The following is a 20,096-nucleotide window of genomic DNA, read 5'->3' on the forward strand; positions in this document are numbered from 1 at the left end:
GGTAATTTCACTACCCCTTTTTTGACACAGCTATTAATTTTGCATGGGGCACTGAAGGGTGTTGGTGGACGGCACGTCTCACCGTTTCTCCTTTTGAGCTTTATGTATATTATAGTTAAAGATACTCTTTAGTTGTTTCTGTTCAATGTATTTCTCCACTACTGTTGTTAAACTTTATGATTTGTTGTCATTGTTGTCTTTGTGCTGCTCCCTCTGTTTTTCTCCCACTCCTTTCCTCCTGTGTCTCACCTCTTGACAGCCCCCCCTCCCAGGACTACTTATAGAGGCTGCTGTGCTCCAGCAAGCATCTCCTCAACCTATTGGTCTGCTCCTCAGCAGCTGAGGTATCACCCGTCTTTGATGCTGCCTGCCCTTTCAATTCAACCTTTTGGTTTTCATTGTATTTCTGTGCTACTGTTGTTAAAATTCAGTTTTTTTTGTTATTGTAGCTCTTTCGCTACTACCACCCATGCTATTTTTTTCCTGCTCCTTCCTTCCCACTTCCTGCAAACCCCCCCCCCCCCCACCTCCCAAGACTACTTATGTAGCTCCTCCTCCTCTTGGCCTCTTGGTCTGCTCTCCCCTGCTGAGGTATCGCTTGACTTTTGCACTGCCTGTCCTTTCAATTTAACTGTTTTAACCTTTCTCTTTTGGTTTTCATTGCATTTCAGCACTACTGTTGTTAAACTTTCTGTTTTGTTGTTATTGTAGTGTTTGTGCTGCTCCCTCTGCTTTTCTCTCACTCCCTCCCTCCTGCTTCTCATCTCCTGCCAGCTCCTCCCAGGAATACTTACAGAGGCTGGAGCGCTGATGCATGCAGCCGGCGTGCCACTGGCATGCTAAAGGAAAACCCATCTGTGCCTGTCTGTGTCTGGACCACGCCCACTGCCAGGAACCCTGGCTCTACCACCATCTGAAGATACACAGCCATCGAGCTCCAGGCCTTGACCCAGGACCCTGCAACAATAACTGCTGCCACACCGCTCCCTGATCCACAGTTGGACCTTTTTTCCTTCCAGCACTACCTCTTTTCCTGCAGCACTGAAGCGCCAGCATGCACAACAACCACGACAATGCCTACCACAACAACCAAACGCTTTCTCCACTGCCTCTTGCTCAATGCACGACCTCTCTGCAAAAGAGGCACCAAAATTTGGGATACCATCGCCTCCATCACCCCATACCTCATCTTCTTCAGTGAGACATGTCTCAATCCCGCGTCTGCACCCAACATAACCTCAACTACACCCATCAGCTACAAGATCACACACTGAGAGGTGGAATCACCATCATCCACAAGGAAATTGTCCACAGCACTACCACCGCGGATGACATTCCCCCTATAATAGAACACCTCAATTTCCACTTCCGAACTGACAGCAAAACCATCTTCAAAACCACCCCCACCTTCAGACTTCCAGGACCTTGCCCAAGTTCCTTCAATACTGTGGCTGATTTCAACGCTCCGCACACCATTAACTCCAAAAACGACATCTTCCTCGGTGGTCTCAATATTCACCTCAATTACCATAACGATACCAGCACCACCAACCTCCTCAAAGCATGAGCAACAGTAGCCTCACCCAACTTGTCACCAACCCCACACACATTGCAGGACACACACTTGTCCCCCATCTTCATGGCCATCAACAGAGCAAAGTACAGCCATGACACCTAGCTCACCTGGACAGACCATGCCATTGTCCACTTCACGATGTCAGGGTCACACAGCACTGTCACCAAGCCACCCAGCACACCACACCACAGCTGGAACCAGGTCTCAGAGAGCCAATGGAACAATTCCCTCAACTCCACCCACCCTCACACTGCAACCAACTTAGAGCAGACTGGCAGAAACCTCTCTGCCTGGATCACAGATTGTGTCTATAGAGATGCTACCACAAACCCACCAAGCTCAAGAGGTCCTCCAAGCAAGCCAGTTGGTATACCACAGATCTAAGAACTATAAAATGATCGAGCAATGGCTTGAAAGGATATGCCACACCAGCATGGAGCCCACGGACTGAACTATTTTTAAGACAGCCCTCAACCAATACAACCAAATCCTGAAAAAGACTAAAAGAAACGCCATGGCTGACCGCATTGAAGCAAGCTTCCACCACTGCAAGGACCTCTTCAGCATCATTATAGAGTTCTCCAGTGCCTCAGCCAACAGAAAACATCATCACCCCTTCCCAGGAACTTTGTGACACCCTGGCAGACTTCTTACATTACATCTCTAGACACTTCGCACCCCATCCTACTGACATCCTCAGCCATCTCATCCATTTGAATGGGGAACACCACAACCACCTCTTCACCACCTGGGACTAGCTTACTACACAAGACACTATAGGCATCACAAACTCCATAAACTCAGGAGCACCAACAGACCCCTGCCTCACCACATCTTCAACTTCAGGAGTAAGAGCTCAGCAGCGAGCTCACTGTCATCATCAAAACATCCATTACCACAACCGCCTCACCTGAAGAACGGAAACACACAGAAGTCGAGCCCCTACTCAAGAAACCATTGCCGGCTCTAATGAACTCAAGAACTCCATCTCTCTGCTGCAACTTCCCACCAAAGTCCTTCAAAAGGCCTTCAACAGCCAACTCACAGAACACCTGGAGAACAGCAATCTTTTAGACACTTCCCAATCCAGATTCTACTCCAAGCACAGCACAAAGACCACCCTGATTGAACCCACAGACAACATCAGATCACTTCTTGAAGAAGAAAAATGGCTGTCCTGATTCTCCTTGTCCTTTCATCAGCATTCAACACAGTATCACACCACACCCTGATCAAAAGGCTTCACAACATTGGAATCCACAGAGATGCCCTGAAGTGGATCACCTCCTTCCTCACTGAAAGAAACCAAAGTGTCCACCTTCCTTCCTTCACCTCGGATCCCAAGAACACCATCTGTGACATCCCTCAAGGTTCGTCCTCCAACCCTACCCTGTTCAACACCTACATGACTGCCCTGGCCTATGCCATCAGACCTCATGGACTGGACATTGTATCTGACACTGATGATACCCAACCTATACTCTTGCTATCAGAAGACCCTCAGACATTCTAACCAACTTCCGTAAGTCCATGAAGAGCATTGCTGACTGGATAAGAGACAACTTCCTAAAACTCAACACAGACAAGACAGAAGTGCTGATCTTCAGGAACAACACCTTCCCATGGAATGGCACCTGGTGGCCCTACGAACTAGGACCCTCACCCACTCTGACTGACCATGCCTGCAACCTCAACATCGTCCTAGACAACAAACTCACAATGAAAAGTCAGATCAATGCACCCCTATGCACATATTTCCTTACCATCCACATGCTATGCAAGATCTTCAAATGGCTCCCCATCGACCCCCCAGACCAACTGTCACAAAAGTCCTTGTCATCCGTCAACTTGACAACAGAAACACATTCTACGTAGGCCTCATCTTACACCTCCTAATGAGATTGCAAACTATCCATAACTCAATGACCATACTCTTCCTTGACCTCCCTAAACATACCTTTACCACACCCCACCTCAAGAAGCTCCAATGCTCCCCATTCAGAAGACACACCAGTTCAAGATGCTGATCCACACCTTCAAAGGCCTCCACAGCCAGGGGCCTGCTTACATTAACCACCAAATAAACTTCCAACTTCCCTTCAGACACCTGCATTCTGCCTAACTCTGCCTCACTCTGCCTCCCCCACATCCCCTGCATTCGTCACAGCAACAGTGGAGGACACTCCTTCTCCTACCTTGCTGCAAAGTCCTGGAACTATCTCCCAGTTCACCTACGGACCTCATCCTCCCTGCTGGAATTCAGAAAAGGACTCAAGACCTGGCTTTTCAACTGAGCCCCCCTGAAGCAGCACTCTCAGTGTCTGGATACCCTCACTTGGGATTAGCCGTGCTATACAAATCCAGATTTATTGATTGACCAGTCCAAGGCTGTTTAGGGGATGTAGTTGTAAGGCATACACAAAAAATGCAGGGTAACTGCAACAACTGATTTTCAAGTCAAACTATGTGTTTTCTTATATAAGTTGCATATAATTTAAACACAGAAAGCATAAAAGCGACATACTCAATTATGTCCACAGTCTTTTAAAGTTGTCGTACTAGCATCGTCCTGGGTAGTATCCGTGAGTCTCTCTTTCCTTTCCAGTGGGGCTGGTTATTCCCCATTTGAAAATGCAGGTGACTTTCAGATGTGGCCCACTATATTCAGTATAGAGTCAAAATATTGAGTTGTTATTATCGACTAGACATAATATCGAGTGAAAACATATAGAATGGACATAATATCGACTAGACATAATATAGACTACCAAAATATCGAATTTAAGGTAAGTTAATATTATTTTTTAATTTTTTGAGTAATATAATTCTGTAGCGGGTTGTGAGTTTATAGCGGAATAGGGTGGGAAGTAATTTAATTATAATTAATTAAATATGTTATTTTATTTATTGTTATTTATTTAGAATTATTTGTTAATTACTTATTAATTGGTAATAATTAAAATATAATTGGTAATTAATTTTAATTGATTAATTGATAAATATGTTAATTTTAGTATTTTATTTTCTGTAGCGGGTTGTGGGTTTATAGGGGAATAGGGGGGAAGTAATTTATTATAATTAATAAATATGTTATTTTATTTATTGGTATTTATTTAGAATTAATTGTTAAGTAATTATTAATTGGTAATTAATTAAAATATAATTGGTAATTATTTTTAATTGATTAATTGATAAATATGTTAATTGTAGTAATTTATTTTCTGTAGCGGGTTGTGGATTTATAGGGGAACAGGGTGGGAAGTAATTTAATTATAATTAATTAAATATGTTATTTTATTTATTGGTATTTATTTATAATTAATTGTTAATGAATTATTAATTGGTAATTAATTAAAATATAATTGGTAATGAATTTTAAATGATTAATTTGAAAATATGTTAATTTTAGTAAATTATTTTCTGTAGCTGGTTGTGGGTTTATAGGGGAATAGGGTGGGAAGTAATTTAAATATAATTAATTAAATATGTTATTTTATGTATTGTTATTTATTTAGAATTAATTGTTAATTAATTAATAATTGGTAATTAATTAAAATATAATTTGTAATTTATTGCAATTGATTAATTGATAAATATGTTACTTTTATTACATTCTTTTCTGTAGTAGGTTGTGTGTTTATAGGGGAATAGCTTGGGAAGTAATTTAATTGTAAGTAATTATATTTTTTAAACATTTTGTTTGTGTCTGATTTTTATTTATTTTTATATTGTAAATTAATTTATTGGTAATTGGTAAATAATTAGTATAAGTAGGTAACATTTTTATTTGTAATTTTAATTGATCAATTAATATATTTTATTTTGTAATTGGTATTAATATTTATGTTATTTATATTTATATATGAAGTATTTTCTTTCCCTACTATTGCACTCACTGGAGTGGGAATAGCAATTTCTACCCCTACGCTATCCAACACTTTCCCTTCTGTTGCACTTACTGGAGTGGGAATAGTAATTTTTACCCCTACGCTAACCAACGCTTTCCCCACTGTTGCACTCTCTGGAGTTGGAATAGTAATTTTTACCCGTACGCTATCCAACGCTTTCCCTAATGTTGCACTCACTGGAGTGGGAATAGTAATTTTTACCCCTACGCTATCCAACGCTTTCCCTACTGTTGCACTCTCTCGAGTTGGAATAGTAATTTTTACCCCTACGCTATCCAACGCTTTCCCTACTGTTGCACTCACTGGAGTGGGAATAGTATTTTTTAATCTCTACGCTATCCAACGCTTTCCCTACTGTTGCACTCACTGGAGTGGGAATAGTAATTTTTACTCCTACACTATCCAACACTTTCCCTACTGTTGCACTCACTGGAGTGGGAATAGTAATTTTTACCCCTACGCTATCCAACGCTTTCCCTACTGATGCACTCTCTGGAGTTGGAATAGTATTTTTTACCCCTACACTATCCAGCACTATCCCTACTGTTGCACTCACTGGAGTGGGAATAGTAATTTTTATCCTTACGCTATCCAACGCGTTCCCTACTGTTGCACTCACTGGAGTGGGAATAGTAATTTTTACTCCTACATTATCCAACACTTTCCCTACTGTTGCACTCTCTGGAGTAGGAATAGTTATTTTTACCCCTACGCTATCCAATGCTTTCCCTACTGTTGCTCTCTCTGGAGTGGTAATAGTAATTTTTACCCTCTCACTATCCAACGCTTGCCCTACTGTTGCACTCTCTGGAGTTGGAATAGTAATTTTTACCCCTACGCTATCACATGCTTTTCCTACTGTTGACTGACTGGAGTGGGAATAGTAATTTTTACCCCTTCGCTATCCAACCCTTTCCCAACTGTTGCACTCACTGGAGTGGGAATAGTAATTTTTAACCTTACGCTATCCAACGCTTTCCCTACTGTTGCGGTCTCTGGAGTGGGAATAGTAATTTTTATCCCTACGCTATCCAACGCTTTCCCTACTGTTACACTCTCTGGAGTGTGAATAGTACATTTAACCCTCTCGCTATCCTACGGAAAAAATATTGTATATGTTTTGTTAATAATATGTATATACGTATATATGTATATATATATATATGTTTTAAAATTATTTTATTTTTTTAAAGTTACATTAATTATTGATTAATTTTAAGTTTATTTAAGTATTTTAAGTATGTTTAAATTAATTAAGTTTATTATTATATTACTTTAAAATTACTTTTAAGATATTTAAAAAATTCGATATTTTGACTGTCTATATTTTTTCCTATCGATATTTTGGAGGCGATTTTTTTGTACTTACCTGTAGATAGGAAGTCGATATTCTGGTATTCTATATTTTTACCTCGATATTTTGGCAAGTCGATATTTTACCTGTCGATATTCTGTCAGTGATCCCTATATTCTCCACGCAACATATCTGTTCTCTGAGGGGATAGTAGTTGTAGCATAGTTAGAGGGATAGAATATATCAGTGTTGTATGAAAGTAGCAGTTCTTCAATGAGTTAGTACTGAGACCTTGGAGTTCTCTCCTGGGTATTGGATCCCGATTGTTTCAAAGGATGAAATTGGTGTAATGAACAGTGCAGGTAAGTAAGCAGTTGTGTAGGAGAGTGGCCAATGGGATTCATATTTGGGACATAATTCTGCATTCAATGGTAGCAAAGTTATTGACCATGAGTACGAGTTCATCAGAAAGGGATTGAAGGTCATAGTGGAGTAGGTTCAATTCGGCGCCCGGCTCAATTCCTAGAATCACTCAACTTCTTCCTACCAGCGCTAACCGCCATCCTGAACCTCTCCTTTACTTCAGCGTGTGTACCATCTGCCTGGAAGCAAGCGTGGGTTTCGCCTATCATCAAGAAACCCACCCTAGATCCATCTAAACCGGAGAACTTTCGTCCAATCTCCCTGCTTCCATGGCTCTCCAAACTCGCTGAAGCGCATGTCAACAGCACTCTATCCCAGCATATGGTCAAAAACAACATTCTGGACCCATCACAAAATGGGTTCAGACCAGGCCATAGCACTGAGTCTGCTCTCTTAGCCACCACAGAGCACCTCCGGACGATCTTGGATGCCGGTCAGGGTGCTGCGCTGATCCTTCTGGATCTCAGCGCGGCCTTTGACACGGTATCCCATGTCATCCTTCTTAAACGTCTGGAGACCTTTGGAGTAACGGGCCATGCCTTGGAGTGGTTCAGATCCTTCCTCGAGAATAGGTCCTTTCGAGTTTCTGCCCCCCCCCTTTTTATCTAAACCCCACCCTATTGAACAGGGAGTCCCGCAGGGCTCTGCGCTAAGCCCCTCTCTTTTTAATCTTTATGTTCAGCCTCTGGCGGCAGTGGCCAAAGAATGGGGCTTGACATTGGTATCGTACGCTGACGATACACAACTGGCCATCGCCCTTTCAGACGGACCTTCCAACTTTTCCTCTAATTTTAAAAACGGACTCTCTGCGGTCGCCCAATGGATGACCACAAACTGTTTACAACTCAACGGCGGAAAAACAGAGGTGCTTCTCCTTGGCAAAAACACCAGCCTTTGGAATGAGCACTGGTGGCCATCCTCCCTTGGTACCATCCCTCCCCCCAAAACCCTAGTGAAAAACCTGGGTGTCTGGATGGACGACTCACTCAACTTTCGAGCTCACACCAAGAAAGTTGCCGGCACCTGCATTGGCTTACTGAGAAGCCTTAGCCACATACTAGGCTTCTTTGACGCAAAGACCCGCCAACTCATCATCCAAGCCACCATCCTCTCGCGTCTAGACTATGCCAATGTACTCCTTCTTGGCGCCAACAAATGTGAGTTAGCACGACTCCAACGCGTGCAGAACTTGGCCGCTAGAACTCTGGTCGGCCTTCCCCGCAGATGCTCAGCCAGAGCAACCATCAGAAAACTGCACTGGCTCCCGGTTGACTCCAGAATCAAGTTTAAGACCCTCATCATGACCTTCAAAATTCTCAAACTTAACACTCCCCCTCTGCTTCAACCCCTTCTCACTCCCTATGCGCCGTCACGGAACCTAAGATCTTCCAACCAAAACCTTCTTTGCGTCCCACGCATAAAACTCTGCCGCATGGGCGGACGCTCCTTTAGGTTCCTGGGAGCCAAGATGTGGAATGAACTACCACATCATATTCGCGCGATCGACAACCTATCTGCTTTCCGGAAGGCAGTGAAAACTCTTCTATTCCCTTGTCTGTAAACTTTCCTCTGTCCTTGGACCCTCTAGCTCAGGATCGGATCTGGGTTTCAGCGCCGGGACGCCTCATTGTCGGGGCAGCTGTAGCGCTTTACCAAAACATTAAGATAAGATAAGATAAGGTAAGGTTTGGTAATTCTCTTAGACATTGACCACCTAATGTCAGTGGCATGAAGAAAGAGGTGGTGAGTGGTTTTTCATCATCATCACTTGTATTTGGTGTATGCCTGATGCTTGAGGAAGATGTGGGATGTAGGGGTTTTCTTGTGTCTTTTTTTGTTAATGGGGTCAATATTCTTTGGTGGTAGGGTTGAGAGCTTAGAGGTTGATGTGTCAGAGGTCAGGAACAGTGAGAGCCAGAGGGAAGACCTGTAGATTTAGGAAGAGCCAAATCTGGCTCCAGGTAACCTGTGATGATGTAAACTAGTGGGACAAATCGACTCTAAATAAGAGGGGGAGAAGTTGTGACAGAGTGGAGTCTGCGGACTGAATCAAAATATTGCCATCATTTTAAATGGTGATGGTTAGATTTCCATGGAAATGTTATGAAGGTCTGGTGGGCAGTCATCTGACTTTTGACTCAGAAAGGTATGTTCATTTTTAAACATTCCCAGCGTGGTACTGGTAATGTAGGTGAAATTGGGGTCAGACATGAGGTAACCATTGCAAACACTGGTGGAATAGTGCGCAATGAGAGTCTCTGGGAATTCCTTCACAACTTTCTATTTGGCTATGGTGTCAAGTAAATGTATATGGATTACTGTACACATAAAGCCACCTTTCAGCTGGTAGTGGAGTTCCTCTGTGCCTCTATTCATCATCTTCCCAAAGAGCATAAAAGTGTAGCAGGCTGAAAGGCATTTGCCTTTTTAACTCACAATGTTTAGAAATTAATATGGGGTGGTGCATCCACATCCATTTTTAACTATCTATATTCCTTTTCTCTAGTTTGTGTAAAAGAATGTATAAATACAAGAACTGTATTTTAGGTTGACCACATTTCTGTATTCAACTTTTCACTGTTAGTTATTTCCTCCGCATCGTTTTATCTTGATACTAAATCCTCTTTCAATAATTTCTTATTAATTTAAAAAAATAATGTTTCCTAACACAATGTTTTGTGAATATAACTGATTCTTCCATTTTCCCACCCTCTTTCGAAACCTGCTTAAGGATCAGTGATGTAATCTATTGTTTTGACTTTTTTCTTGTTCTCTAGGTCCCTCCATCTGTATGCAGCCCTGCTTGCAAGCTTGGTTACTGGAAAGCTGCTATAAAAGGGAAGCCAATATGCTGTTTTCTGTGTGTCCCGTGCCCTGCAGGAGAAATTTCTAATACAACCAGTAAGTAGAAGTGGAAAACCAAGGTCTTACATGATAGAGCGCGCAGGTCACCCGGCTCAGAGTTTACCAGATTTTCACGCACTTGGGCCCATGACGTGATTCCGAAATATAATTTTGTAAGTCGGGAGATTTTACACGCCACTATCAGTATTCTATGAGTGTCTCCTGTAACACTATTACCATAGCACCTGACTTACCACAGGCACTTACTCTTCCTGATGGATCAGGAGCTTTGAGGACAGGTGATAACACTTCAAAAACCCCACTTGGTTTATTCACACGACATTAGTTTATACTTTTCTGAATGACCACAGACACCTGAGGCGTTTTAAAAGTCTTTATATAGAAATGTAAACTCAAAGTGACAAGATTATGAGACAAATGCTGATAAAGACATCAATAAGCAGAATCATAAAGATAATGTAACTGTGAATGAGGGACAGCACCATTTAGGGCAACAGAGTTTTCTAAAGGGCAAGGGTAACAGGGACCAGTTTAGGCTTAAACTAGGGACGGCAAGTTTAAAGTGCATTTAGTCAGTAAATTCCTATTGCCTATAAGAAATCCAAACCCTAATCTTATTCTATCTAACTAAGTTCTACTGCATTTAATAATGTTCACCACACTTTAATAAATCCAAAACAGTTTTCAAATATGTCCTACAGGAAAGGGGGAAAAAGGGAACATGCTAACAAACAATTTGCAAACACATCAGTGGAGAGAACAGAGAGAAAATATCATGGGCATAGAGGCTTTATTTAAGAACAGGAAGGAAAGGATAGAGGACGGACACCCACAGGTATATTTACCTAAGACGGGAATGAGGACTAACCCTGGCCACGGGTCAGTTTCGGGCAAGGACGAGGACAAGGACCCTCAAGGATTTAGGATGCCAGTAGGTGAGCAGGTAACAGCTCACGGAAAACCAGGACAGGATACCCCTCAGGATTTGGGTCAGGACTGGGCTCACCAAAGGGCACGACCAACCCCTACAGCTTCGGATGCAACGCCTGCGTTACCCCCTCACTGCACGGAATCCGCCAATAACCCAATTGGGTTCTCGAATCTCCCAGCAAAGTGCTTCACCAGCACTTAGGACTACTTCCACCCCTTGGAGTTTGGTGGAAAATTCGGACAGAGCGCTCCGCAGCTCTCTGTATCAATCACCTATAGAGTCGTGGGGTCAGTGACAGGTCTGCTATTCGGACAAGTCGGACAATTTTCCCTAACTAACTAGGCTAGTTATACCCTTCTTGGGTTTCCAGACCACCCACAAATGTTGCAAGTGACAGGGTCCCAACTTACGATTGGTCAGGAGAGGTGATTAGGTCACTATTACCTCCTAAATCCTACGTTCCCACAATGAATATTTAATTTTTCATACCCGCCCCCTATATTTGTGTTCCCAGGCATAGGAGTAGGGAAAAACAATGGTTGCATACAGTGGTCAGAAACAATGTAACAAATTTTAGGTAGATTGCAGCATCTTCTCCCAAGACCAAGGTAGGTTCCCAGGCGCATCTTGCTTCAGAAGCCAGCTGGCTTGGTTCTGCATCTGCGCAGTGTGGGTTTTCCCTCATCACGTGACAGGGTCGGAACGGGTTTCAATATGGAGTTTGTTCCCTCACCCAGGCCCATGGATGCGTGGTACATGAAAAGTAAGCGAAAACAAATTAATACCACAGAAAAATAGAATACGCTGTACACCATGATAATCTACTCTGCACCCCTTACTTCATAATAACTATAGCGATTAATAATTATGCCGGAATAGATAGAAATGCAAAGCAGCGTATGCAAGCAGGTCGCATGGTTAGAAACAAGCGGCCATGTCAGCTACAATGCGCATGAGCGAACTTCTCCCTCCAAATCTGCGAGAGCGTCACATCACATGGGTATGACCGACGCATGCGCAGACTACATTTCTGCGAAGTGGCCATTCTGTAGTACGCAAGCGGTGTTACAGTTAGTGAACACATATGCAAGCATCTCTAGGACACCCGCGTGTACTGAAAAAGGGTAATATTAGTGACAAACAGGATTGTTTTAATACTATTACAAGTTAACGAGGTTCATGAAAAAGAGCAAGTCGTGTTATGTGCGAATTCTCACTCCATCAGCACGAGGGTCTCACAATGAAATTTATAGTTGCCTATGGAGAGTAGGTGCACGCACTAAAGAAATTGTGGGGCATATTATCAAGACAGGTGATGAAATTATCGCCGTTTTAGCAGCAGAAAGCTGCCGCTAAAACTGCGATAATGGGCTTGATAATATTCTCTATGGAATTCCAATTGAAGCCCATGTTCGATGTCCTTTACATTTAACATGAGCTTCAATTGGAATTCCATAGAGAATATTATCAAGCCCATTATCGCCGTTTTAGCGGCAGCTTTCTGCAGCTAAAACGGCGATAATTTTATCGCCTGTCTTGATAATATGCCCCTGTGTTTGGCTTTCTATAACATCAGGTTGTTAAGAAGTTCCATATTTGTTTGAGGTCGGACTTGTTTCGAAAGAGTTGTCTAATTATATAACAAACACATCATGAACCTTAAGAGAATCTTATCAAACAATACAGATCTTGATTTAAAACGTGTTTTTGACATTGAGAGGTAGACTGGCTGCCCTCATAGACAAGTTAAGGGAGTATAAAGGTGTATGGTATGCTGAACATTTGCCGAGAATGTCCACAAAAGGGCTTCCAAAGTAAAGCAGAGACACCTAAATGTAAGGCAATTTAAAGTCTATTTAACAAGTAGGTGTATATCTGAAATGTCCCTATCCTTTCAGCTTTCTTTTGTTGCTAAATAAGCTATTCTCTGTCCTGCTCCTAGCCTAAAACCCTCCCCTGGTGCATTTTCATCACCATATCTATCCTGTGTACAGCTCTCCTTTACATGTAATGGATACACATCCACGGCATTTAGAGAGCCCTACATCCTCGGCAGAACCCATAGCTTCCCTGTTACAACTCAGAAGCATAACCACAGCTGCTTCAGAAACACGCATTAATGCATTACTGTCCTCCATACCACTCCTTCTTCTCCACACTAAAACTGCTCACCTAGCTCCTCTCTGTACCATTTCCTTCAAAGACACCTACTCCTCTAAACTGCTATATACTCTTTGCAATGTGCCTAGAACAACTCTCTGTTGTATCTTCACCTTTAATTGTGTACATTCCTTGTTGAGAATGTAACTAGGTCATGGGTTGGAATGTGATGTGGGGAGAGTTGGTCAGTTGTAACTTGGTCAATGGACAGAACGACTTGCCTCCCTGTTGGGTGTTATTAAACTACCTACAACTCAATTATGGAGTGTTCATCTTTACATTACTGGCGACGATGAGCCCAACAGGTGATGAAGAACTCTGCATGATTTTCTTTTATGGATTTCCAGGACCACTACGGTGCGCTAGTGAGTTAATTGTTTATCTGAAGATTTGACCTGATCCCTGATGTGGCGCTATCATATGCAGCAAGTACATTTTAGAAGTATTTACTTCATTACAATATTCCGCAGAAGTGCCTACCTTCTTAAAGCTGTGTGTTTTGAATTCTCCGCGCGAGCTCTGCATGAGCGTCTTTTTGCATTCTATGACGCTCAGTTGCGGCTCCCGCGTTGAAGAGCAGCCACATTTCTTTGTCGCATTCTATGACGTTCAGTTGCGGCCCCCGCGTTGAAGAGCAGCCGCATTTCATTGTCATCACACGCACTCCGCGGTGATGTGTACGTTGGTATACACGCATCTTGCGGAAGTGCGCTCCGTTATTTGACTTTCATTCGCACATCGTTTTCAAACATCGTTTTGGATTGAGGCAAGTTATTAAAACGATTTGAAGCACAGTTTGACCAAAAGAATGATGAAAAGAGGCGGAATTCATTCCAGATGAAAACAGAAAGGAATGCAGATGATCATTTATCCATTTTCATGAACTGAAGGAATTAATGGTGTATGCCAGAAAGAAGGAAGTACCCACTGAAGAACAGAGAAGTTTGCAATTATTTTTTTTTCTTTCTGAATGCTTAAAAAAAAGAAAGGCAGATTTTACTTCTTTATTTTCTGATTATTATTTTTCCTTCATTATTTTGGATTATTATTTTAGATAATTGGACTCGTGCCAAAGCGGTCGCTCCCCACGCCTCCTGATTCCGAACATAGCGCCTACTGCTGAAGCGCCTTCCCTGAAGCGCTTTCCCTGCTCTCCGCTATTGCAACACCTGAAGCGCATTGCCCTGCTATCGGCGCTTGGTATCGTAGCCTGCTGCATTTCTTTTAACATAGCGCCTACTGCTGAAGAGCCTTCTCTGAAGCGCTTTCCCTGCTCTCCGCTACTACAACACCTGAAGCGCTTTGCCCTGCTATCGGGGCTTGGTATCGTAGCCTGCTGCATTTCTTTTAAATTACCATTGTCAGCCCACTCTGCCGGTCATAGCGCATCACACCGTAGCGCCGCTCCTCCTTTATGATCTGTTCTTGAGCGCGACTGTACAGAGACATTGTAATAGCCTGCTCTTGCTTTCACTGTATAAGTCGGCATTGCAGATTGTTTGCCCAGCCTCAGTTTCGGTTTCTATCCCCGACCACCATCTTGTTATTGTGCTTCCCTTGGCCGCCTACCCTCCCCGCTACCGCCTGCCAGCTGCCCCTCCCACGCTCCGCCCCCCTCCTCTCTCCACTTAAGACTGATGAACCAACGCGCAACGGTCACGCGCTGCGGTCGCGCCGAAGGTGCGCCAAAGGTAAGCCTGTCTACGCCCATCCGCGCCAGGCCCGCGCCCAGCGCCAGACCCCCTGGCCCCCGTCCCACCCACCCCACCCGCATTACATACGACGCCTCCACCCTCTTATCCCTAAATCCCGGCCGTCTCCCCAACTGCGCCCAAGCCGCTCCTGGACACACCCATGGACCCTTCGCATGCAACTCCTGCAAGTATGACGGCACCAAGACCAACTCCACACCCACGATCACCAAACAGAGATCTGACACCAACCACCTAAAATGCATCCTGCTCAACACCCGCTCGGTCCACAGACACGCCATCGACCTTTGGAATCTACTAGACACCATCTCTCCGGACGTCGCCTTCCTAACAGAAACATGGATGAACGCCTCCTCAGCCCCAGACATCACCATTGCCATCCCGGAAGGATACAAGATCATCCGTAAGGACCGTACCAAGCAAACAGGAGTAGGCATCGCCATCGTCCATAAGAATTCCATCCGCATCTCAACTAGCTCAGACGTCAACCTCGCTAGCGCCGAACACCTTCACTTCCAGATCCACATCGACCCCAAGACCGCACTCAGAGGCACCCTCCTCTACAGGCCACCTGGACCCCGTGCACAATTCAGTGAAGACATCACTGACTTCATCACCCCATACGCCCTCTCCTCCGAGGACTACATTCTACTGGGGGACCTCAATTTTCATCTGGAAAAGAGCAACGACAGCAACGCCACCACCCTACTGGACAATCTCGCCTACCTTGGACTCAGACAACTTCTTAACACCCCCACTCACTACGCAGGTCACACACTCGACCCCATCTTCACCTCCAGCAAACATATCTCCTTCAGTCACACCACAGTTCTCCACTGGACGGACCACAGCTGCGTTCACTTTGTCTACAAAAAGACCACAACCCACAACCATGCTCAACCTACTCTGCGAAGAAACTGGAACAAAATAACCATCGACCAGATCTCCTCATCGCTCATTCAAAACCCCCCTGCCCACTCTTTGAACCCCAACCAAGCAGCCATTAACTTCACCCAATGGCTAACCAACAGCGCCGACAACCTAGCACCTTTGAAAAAACGTCAAAACAAACTAGGCAGCAAAAACGCTCCCTGGTTCAACGATGATCTTAAGAAATCCAAGAAACTCTGTCGCTCCCTCGAGAAGGCCTGGAAAAAAGACCCAAACACCAGCACCAAGGACGCCTTCAAAAACGCCACACGCACACACCACCAACTGATCCGGACTGCCAAGAAAGCTGCACTTAAAGACCGACTAGACAACAATGCCCACAACAGCAAGGAATTATTCAACATCGTCAAAGAATTTACCAACCCCTCAGCCAACTCCAACGACATCAACCCCTCTCAAACCCTTTGCGACTCCCTAGCCTCGTTCTTCCACGACAAAATCGCAGACATTCACAACAGCTTCGACAACCAACCCGGAGACCAACCCTCCCAACCTTCTGCCGTACCCTCTCCCCCCTTGAACATCCTCAACGACTGGAACCCTATCTCCACCGAGGACACCATCCGCCTGATGAACTCCATTCACTCTGGTTCCCCCACAGACCCATGCCCTCACCATATCTTCAACAAAGCAGACTCCATCATTGCACCACACCTCCGGGACGTCATCAACTGCTCCCTCAACTCCGCCACCTTCCCGGAAAGCTGGAAACACGCCGAACTCAGCGCCCTTCTGAAAAAACCCACAGCTGACCCCACCGAACTCAAAAACTACCGCCCCATCTCGCTCCTACCATTCCCGGTCAAAGTCATCGAGAAAGCTGTCAACAACCAGCTCGCCGCCTTCCTCGAAACCAACAAATCCCTTGACTCCTCACAGTCCAGCTTCCGAGCAAAACACAGCACTGAGACCGCACTCATCGCAGCAACAGATGAAATTCGAACTCTACTGGACAATGGAGACACAGTCGCCCTCATCCTCCTTGACCTCTCCGCAGCCTTCGACACAGTCTGTCATAGCACCCTCCTACAACGCCTCAGAAACATCGGAATCCAAGGAAAAGCACTGGAATGGATCGCCTCGTTCTTTACCGGAAGAACTCAGAGAGTCCGCCTTCCACCATTCAAGTCAGAGGCCACTGAAGTCATTTGCGGTGTGCCACAAGGATCTTCACTCAGCCCCACCCTCTTCAACGTATACATGAGCCCCCTCGCGACCATCGCACGCCAACACAACCTCAACATCATCTCCTACGCTGATGACACTCAACTGATCCTCTCACTTACCAAAGACCCGAACACCGCCAAAACCAACCTACATGAAGGAATGAAAGAAGTAGCCGAGTGGCTGAAGCATACCCGTCTGAAACTAAACTCAGACAAAACAGAAGTCCTTATCTTAGGTACCTCCCCCTCCGCCTGGGATGTCTCTTGGTGGCCTGAGGCCCTTGGAAAAGCACCCATCCCGACGGACCACGCATGGAACCTCGGCGTCATCCTGGACTCCTCACTCTCGATGAACAGACAAGTCAACGCCGTTTCGTCCTCCTGCTTCAACATTCTTCGCATGCTCAAAAAAACATTTCGCTGGATCCCCACCGAAACTAGAAAAACGGTCACCCACGCACTGGTCACGAGCCGCCTGGACTACGGTAACACCCTATACGCCGGTACCACCGCAAAACTTCAGAAAAAACTCCAACGCGTCCAGAACGCATCAGCCAGACTCATACTAGACATCCCGCGTAAAGACCACATTTCTAGCCACCTGAAAAACCTCCACTGGCTCCCCGTCAATAAGAGGATAACATTCCGCCTCCTAACCCACGCACACAAAGCACTTTACGAACTTGGACCCGAATGCCTCAACACTCGACTTTCCTTCTACACCCCCCCCCCCCGCCAGCTACGCTCCTCCAACCAAGCCCTTGCCACTGTACCTCGCATCAACAAAAAAACCATGGGAGGAAGATCCTTCTCCTACCTGGCTGCTAAAACCTGGAATTCACTTCCCACTCACCTTCGCCTCACTCAGAACCACCTAGCATTCAGAAAGCAACTTAAAACTTGTATATTCGACAAATAATTCCCCACCCCTCTTCAAGCGCCTTGAGACCCTCCGGGTATGTAGCGCGCTATATAAATTATTTGACTTGACTTGACTTGACTTGTGTTAGCTTGTTTAGTTAACTTTTCCTTTTCAGGATGTCATCTTCTGCGAGTGGAATGAATCAATCTCCTCAATTTATGAGTGAGCAAGGTGAACCAATTTTACCATAGAAAAAAAGGAAGCCAATTTTTGACTCTTATTTGCTTGCTATTGGTGGTGAGAAGTTTTCTGCGGTCAGGAAACAGGCTGTTTTGTTGAACAATTTAGGTATTGAAGGAAAGAACATCTACGATAGTTTGGATCCTATACCTATTGGTAGGGGTGCCGGTGAACCTTCTGATGTGTACGAAATGAGTGTACTTCTTTTAAAGAATCATTTTGGTGCACGAATTAATGTCGTCATGGAGAGACATAAGTTTTTTATGCGTACACAGGGTAAGAATGAAAGAGTTGGAAATTATGTGGCTGCACTTAAATCTCTTGCGCAAACTTGCGAATTTGAACTGTTGACTGACTCTCTTATTTGTGATCAACTCGTTCGTTGCACTAATGATCAGAAGATTCAGGAAAAACTTTTGTCGAAAAATCCAAATTTGAAAGAGGCCATACTTATTGCTGAGAGTGTTGAGCATACCTCTACTTAGGTTAAGGAGATAAGGAAGGGCCCTACTCAAACTGATCCTGTTTCCAGTATAGGTAATGAAAATCGTTCAATCTTTCAACCGGAAATAAGTGTTGCTGCTGTAAATAAAATTCCTTCGAAGCAAGAGAAGACCACTTTAAAAATTGAAAGACCTAAACAAAACTACAGTTTTAACAAGGAAAATAAATTTAGATGTCCCAGATGTGGAAGTGAGAAACATGGACCAAACTATCCAAACTGTTTTGCCAAAAGTACCGTTTGCAGGAACTGTGGTAGAAAAAGGCCATTATGCAAGGATGTGTAAAAACAGCAAAGTTAATTTTGTAGACGACGAAGAAGAGTACTCTCATGATTCCATTCATTGCATCACTAATTTGCAGGATGATGTTGTTAATGGTATGAATCAAGTTGATGATGATGTTGTAATTATGCCCTCTTGTGACATCCAAATTGCCAACAAGGTTGTCCCTGTACTGGCTGATTCCGGTTCACTTTTCACTCTTATTAGTGATAAATTTTGGTTTTCAAATTTTGAGGGAGACAAGACCAAGCTTTTGGCTCCTGACATTAATCCTGTCGGGTATGCAAAGCAAAAGATTGATTTGATTGGGTACTCCATCGAGACCATTACTTTTAAGGGTAGAGAAACTGTTGGAAAAGTGTATGTTGTGAAAAGGGGGGATAATCTTCTTGGATGGCGTTATTAAAGAAACTTGGAATTACTTTGAATCCCAATGCTCCTGAACAGGTTATGTTGGTCTCTCATCTGGGTGATTTTTTAGACATTTTTGAAAAATTTCCTGAGGTCTTTAGCGGTGATTTGGGTCTTTTGAAAGGTTTCAAGCATAAGATTATTTTGAAAGGGAATGCAAAACCTGTAGTACATAAAGTTCGGAAAGTGCCAAATCTTATGTTGAAACCACTTCAAGATGAAATTGATAGGCTGTTGAAGCTGGGAGTGGTCGAGGAAATAGAATCTTCAGAATGGCTTGCGCCAATTGTTTTGGCACCTAAGGACAAGGGTACCAAAATTAGGATGTGTGTGGACCTCAGGAGTCTAAATGGTTCAATCTGGGTTGACAGGCAGCCCTTGCCTAATATAGCAGCGTACCACCAAGTTTTGTTGCATGAGGAATCAAGGCATTTAACATCTTTTGTAACTCCTATTGGTGCTCACAGATTTATCAGGATGCTTTTTGGGCTAGCTAGTGCAGCTGCTTGTTTTCAGAGGATCATGAAGAATGTTTTATCTGGAATTGATTCAGTTTTGTTCTTTCAGGACGACATTCTGGTGTACGGGAATGATGTTGGCAGGCATGATGACATCTTATTTGGAGTTTTATCTAGACTCAAGGAATCTGGTTTGACTTTGAAACGTGAGAAATGCAAATTCAGAGCCAAATCTGTGTCTTATTTGGGGCACAATATATCTGGGGAGGGTATCAGTCCCAAGACTGATCTGGCGGAGGCTATTCTTCAAGCTCAACCCCCTTCTAACAAGGATCAAGTGAAATCTTTCAATGG

General features: G+C 44.0%; 1 protein-coding gene across 1 annotated transcript in view; it reads left to right on the top strand.

Moving 5' to 3' along the window:
- LOC147678517 (extracellular calcium-sensing receptor-like) overlaps nt 1-20,096 on the top strand; it is a 68,229-nt gene that overhangs the window by 38,748 nt on the left and 9,385 nt on the right. The window contains exon 5 of the mRNA XM_086945663.1: nt 9,979-10,102. Within this exon, the coding sequence (XP_086801789.1) occupies nt 9,979-10,102 (124 nt within the window). The remainder of the gene's footprint in view (nt 1-9,978; nt 10,103-20,096) is intronic.

The sequence above is a fragment of the Lissotriton vulgaris genome, chromosome 12 (assembly GCF_964263255.1).
Source record: "Lissotriton vulgaris chromosome 12, aLisVul1.2, whole genome shotgun sequence".
Taxonomy (NCBI): domain Eukaryota; kingdom Metazoa; phylum Chordata; class Amphibia; order Caudata; family Salamandridae; genus Lissotriton; species Lissotriton vulgaris.